This window comes from Gymnoscopelus braueri (assembly GCF_963280865.1).
Source record: "Gymnoscopelus braueri genome assembly, chromosome: 9".
Taxonomy (NCBI): Eukaryota; Metazoa; Chordata; class Actinopteri; order Myctophiformes; family Myctophidae; genus Gymnoscopelus; species Gymnoscopelus braueri.
Window position 1 is genome coordinate 40,599,386 of NC_137610.1, and position 4,883 is coordinate 40,604,268.

Genomic DNA, 4,883 nt, shown 5'->3' on the forward strand with positions numbered 1-4,883 from the left:
GTCCTTGAGGGGGCTCCAGTGGGTCCCCATGCAAAATAAAGAACAGTTTAAACATATCTAAACTCTATTTAATTTTTCAGCGATTTTTGAAAGAATGTTGACAAATGTTGACAAATCTTCTCTTATGGTTTTCCTTGGCACATAACATTTTCAAATAGGGGGTCCGTGGCCAAATATCTGTCATATCTGTCATATTTGTTTGGGAACCACTGATATAGAACATACATCCAAACGATCTAGAAAAGGGTATTTAATTTGTGTGTGTGTGTGTTGGGGGGGGGGGGGGTGTAATTGAGTGAATTGTAACAACATGTAATAATGCAGGTCTTATGGTATTGTGTTGGTTTGATTATAAAATGTGTGCTACATTTGTTGCAATGAGGAAAGTGATGATGCAATGATGACTTTTAAATTCATACAGTATTTTATTGCGTATAGCGGCGTTGCAATTATGACACAAAAACAACTGACAAAAGATTTGAAATGTATTTTTCAGTGTTTTTGAATGTGATGTTATTTGTTGTTTATATTTGTACCACTTACAACATTCCAATTTGTCTATAAACACTACTAAATTATAGCCTAGACCAGGCTGGTAATTTTTTGTATAGAGTATGTTTGTGTACAGAATAGTATAAATAGTCATATACTTTCATCTGAGAGGACGTGACTCTGAGAGGGTACAAATGGTACCAAATGAACCCGTAAGGGTGCATGTGGTACCATTGGTACCCTCTCTCAGATTTGAATTAACCTGGGTTTTCAAACTGTTTATGTCATGGACCCCCAAATTGAGTTTAATAATGCCATGCTCCATCATATCAAATGATTACAATATTAAAATATGTGTTGGCTTAAATTAAGTTCTAAATGTTGTAATTGAACATGAGAAATCATAGCGCCATATTTAAACACTATTAAAATATTTTTCTTTCTTTGTTTTTGTAATTATTTCATATATATTGAATTATAGTGATACTAACTACTCCTTATTTGGCACTTTAAGAAACATAGCAAGTTGTAGTTCAGTGGTTCTCAAAAATGTTCCTGTCAAGGACCTCTAAATTGATATGTATTAGAGGCCACTGACCCCCATTTGAAAGCATTTTGTGGCACGAACCCACATAAGAGAACATTTTAGTTGTTTGATTAGATTTAGTACATAATTCAACTGCTACTGCTATTGTTGCACCTCATATCGTTGTGTGTGTGTGTGTGTGTGTGTGTGTGTGTGTGTGTGTGTGTGTGTGTGTGTGTGTGTGTGTGTGTGTGTGTGTGTGTGTGTGTGTGTGTGTGTGTGTGTGTGTGTGTGTGTGTGTGTGTGTGTGTGTGTGTGTGTGTGTGTGTGTGTTTGTGTGTGTTAATATATAGGCTGCTATTTGAACTTCCTCATTCCACTGCCATTTCTAAGCTCTCCATGTGTATATATTTTACTCTCATACCAGGAATATTTGGAATATCTGTCCTGTTTTCCTTGTTCCTCTTTCCTCCTTTCTATCTCCATTCTTCCCTTTCTTGAAAACGTAAAATGATTTTACATCTGTAAACATGTGATGTGACAATAGCTGAAGTTGAAGTAACTGAATAGTTATTTCTTAATAGTTATTCTCATATAGTTCATTCTCTCACATAGCCAGTGAAATTAAACAATTTCAACCTGGAATCCATATTTTTGGGGCATATACCGTAATTATTTGAATCCTATTTTCGCTATTTAAAATTTCTGTAATGTAGGCAATTTAGTAGGCTACTTTAAACTGTTCCTCATTTTGCTGGGGAACCCCTGGAACCCTCTTAATGACCCCTATGGGTGCACGAACCCCACTTTGTGAACCACAGTCAGGCTCAAATGTATTTCTCCACGAACCCCCATCTGAAAATAGGCTATTACGTGCCAGGTACCTCATACAATATTTGTGTTGTTAAAATGATTTTGAAAAAGAAAAAAGAAAAAGAAAGGATTTTTTTTTTTTAAAGATTTTTATTATTCTAAATAGCAGATTTACAAGCTTAGAGACGCCAACGCATACGCTACATCTAAAGTGGTTAAACTGATTTCTTGATTATCTAATTTGGCTGGGGGCCCCTAAAGGACCCCTAGGTGGGTCCGCGGACCCCACTTTGATCGTGAACCACCAGTGGTGTGTGTAGGTGACCCGCCCCCTCCGAGCCGTAAAGAGTTAACGGAGCAGTGGGCTTGCCCATTCTCATGCCTGTTTGAGTGACGCGATCATCTCGCTATCCCTCAACTTTGCCTGTTGCCACGCTCTGAGACACGGAGCCTGCTGTCTGGCGGCCACTAGCATCATTGACACGGGGGTGTCCGACCTTTCTTTCTTTCTTTTTTAAAACACATAGACCTAAATATTTATCCATGCGATCCGATCGCATCCTCCCGACATTCTTCGTACCTTCGCCCCGAGGAGTTTTCAACGCCAGGTTTATGATTCCATAACAATGGTTTCTTCGGCTTCTCCTGAGGACTTCAGATGTTGTGTGTAGTGTTGTGTTAGTGTTATAGCCTCTACATGACGGCGTAAATCTCTGTTCTCTGGACCTTCTCGGATTCTGCGAGGGTTTTTTCTTTTTTATTCTAACAACAAAAAAACGAAAAGAGTTCCACGGACGTCCACGACATGCCGCGGAGGAAACAAGAGGCGCCTAAGCGCGCAGCAGGTATGTATTTATTTATGAGTAAATAATAAGATTGTTTTTTATGCAGATGATGTTGTTTGAGGAGGGATGTATCTTTTGTAAAGCCCACTTATAACCGCTGCATTTCCGTTTCCAGTTTTTTTTTTTTTTTTTTTTTTACGATGATGCGCTTGTCTGCTCTGTTCTGTTCTGCGACGAGACAAAAGTGTTGTACAGTTATATTAAACCTATTTAACGACAACAAGTCATATTTAGGAACACCGATATGTCCTTCCCCCTTTTCGAGGAAAAAGTCGAGTGCTGCTATTACAACGCTTTGACGCTATTACTACGCTTTTACGACGCGTTTTGCCGAGAAAACGCGTCGTCAAAGCGTCGTAATAGCAAACTTTGGTCGGCTACGTAGTAACCAGGTTAGTTACATTAGGTTACAAGAGAACTTTCGCTTCCTATTGTTGTTCCCTGTGGCTGCGTGTATGTATGGCTGTACAGTAAGTTGACTATAATGTTAGGATGTATGGCTGTACAGTAAGTTGCCTATAATGTTAATAGTAGGCTATGTATGGCTGTACAGTAAGTTGCCTATAATGTGAATAGTAGGCTATGTATGGCTGTACAGTAAGTTCACTTTAATGTTTCTGCGGATGTTTTTCAGAGTAAAAGCCGTTGGTGATAAATGGTGGTGTAGTGTTCACTATCTCCTCTGAGCCCCAGGCGTTCTGTTTGTGAACATTAGATCCAAGCGGATAAACTTCTTCTTTGGACTCGGGATAGGTTGACGAATTATAGGCCTACCTCTCCCTCTCTCTCTCTCTCTCTCTCTCTCTCTCTCTCTCTCTACCTCTCCCCCTCTCTCTCCCCCCCTCTCGCTCTCTCTCTCTTTCTCTCTCTCTCTCTCTCTCTCTCTCTCTCTCTCTCTCTCTCTCTCTCTCCTTGGGATAAGATAAACAGTTTGAGCACAGACAAAGAGGGTTTCGTGGACTGGAAGGAGCCATAATCGACAGTTGCCATGTCTGATTTGACGGTTGATTGATTGGCTGTCATCCGGGCTTTGATCTATTCCTTCCCGATTTGCATCAGAAAATCACTCCCCCATGTGGCTCCCGAGCCTCTTGACGTCACATTTAAACCACTCTGAAAAGCCCTGTGTACTTTCCAGCCTTCTTTCATTCCCACTGACGGTCAAGTGACTCACGAAAAAGTGAAGGGGGGGGGCTAGGCTAAAGTAGTTTCACAGTGAGCCATGACACAACATGCACGCGCTCACACACACACATAGATACACACATGGAGGAACACAATATAGGTGCACACACTTCCAGGAGGATTGAGAATGTCTCACTCTCATGTGTCCATTCTCACTTGTTCCCTTTGAAAGTGACACACACGCACACACACACGCGCGCGCGCACGTGCACACACACACAGTGCACGGTGGTCATAAAAAGGAGCTGTGTGCTATGTAATGGAGGGGAGGAATGGGTTTGCTCTGTCAGACTGGAACGTCACCATCATGGCTTTGTTTCATGTTTGATTTAATTGTCTCTGCTCTGACAGGGCCATTCATCAATGGCTTTAATGGTCAATCAGAGACAAGGCAGAGTGAGTGCTCCCATTCTGTTTAGCCATAAGCCGGGGCCTGGGCTTTTATTTCATCAAAATGCCCCGGCCTTCCCTAATGTACACGCTCACTGGCTCCGAGTGGCCGCGGGGAGCACATAAAGGATGACTGAAAGCTTTCTGATTTCAGATCGGCGATGGAGGACGTTTTTTTTTTTCTTTATTTTTTTTCTTTTTGTTTCTCGTCCTCTAGTGCTTTTCCTCGTCATCTATTCATTCTTCTCTCTCCTCCCGCAATCGCTTTTTAAAGGCCCCCCCCCCCCGATTACACTCGGTTGAACGACGGGAGTCGTGCGGCGAAAATGTCCGATTCGCCAGCTCACGACGCGGTGCGATGCAACGCGTCGTGAGCTGGCGGATTGTCCGTTTCCGACGCGCGACTCCCGTCGTACGACAGAGTATAAATCGCACTGTTTTTTGTCTGTTGACGCAGGATCATTAAGAGGCTCGTAAACGAAGACCATTCGCCGTTTTGGAAAACAACTCTTCTATTCCTTTCTTTTTCCCCTCTGGCGAACGCGGAATTCTTTTGTCCGTCCGTCCGTTCATTATTTCTTAGTTTTTTTATGCACCCCTACACGCCCCCCCCCCCACATCCCCCAACCCCC

General features: G+C 42.2%; 1 protein-coding gene across 1 annotated transcript in view; it reads left to right on the plus strand.

Annotated features, from left to right (window-relative positions):
• The first annotated feature begins 2,272 nt into the window (after window positions 1-2,272).
• Window positions 2,273-4,883, plus strand: part of LOC308091283 (teashirt homolog 3-like) — a 28,820-nt gene continuing 26,209 nt past the window's right edge. Inside the window, exon 1 of the mRNA XM_080436762.1 lies at window positions 2,273-2,676. Coding sequence (XP_080292888.1) covers window positions 2,637-2,676 — 40 coding nt within the window. The 5' untranslated portion in view covers window positions 2,273-2,636. The remainder of the gene's footprint in view (window positions 2,677-4,883) is intronic.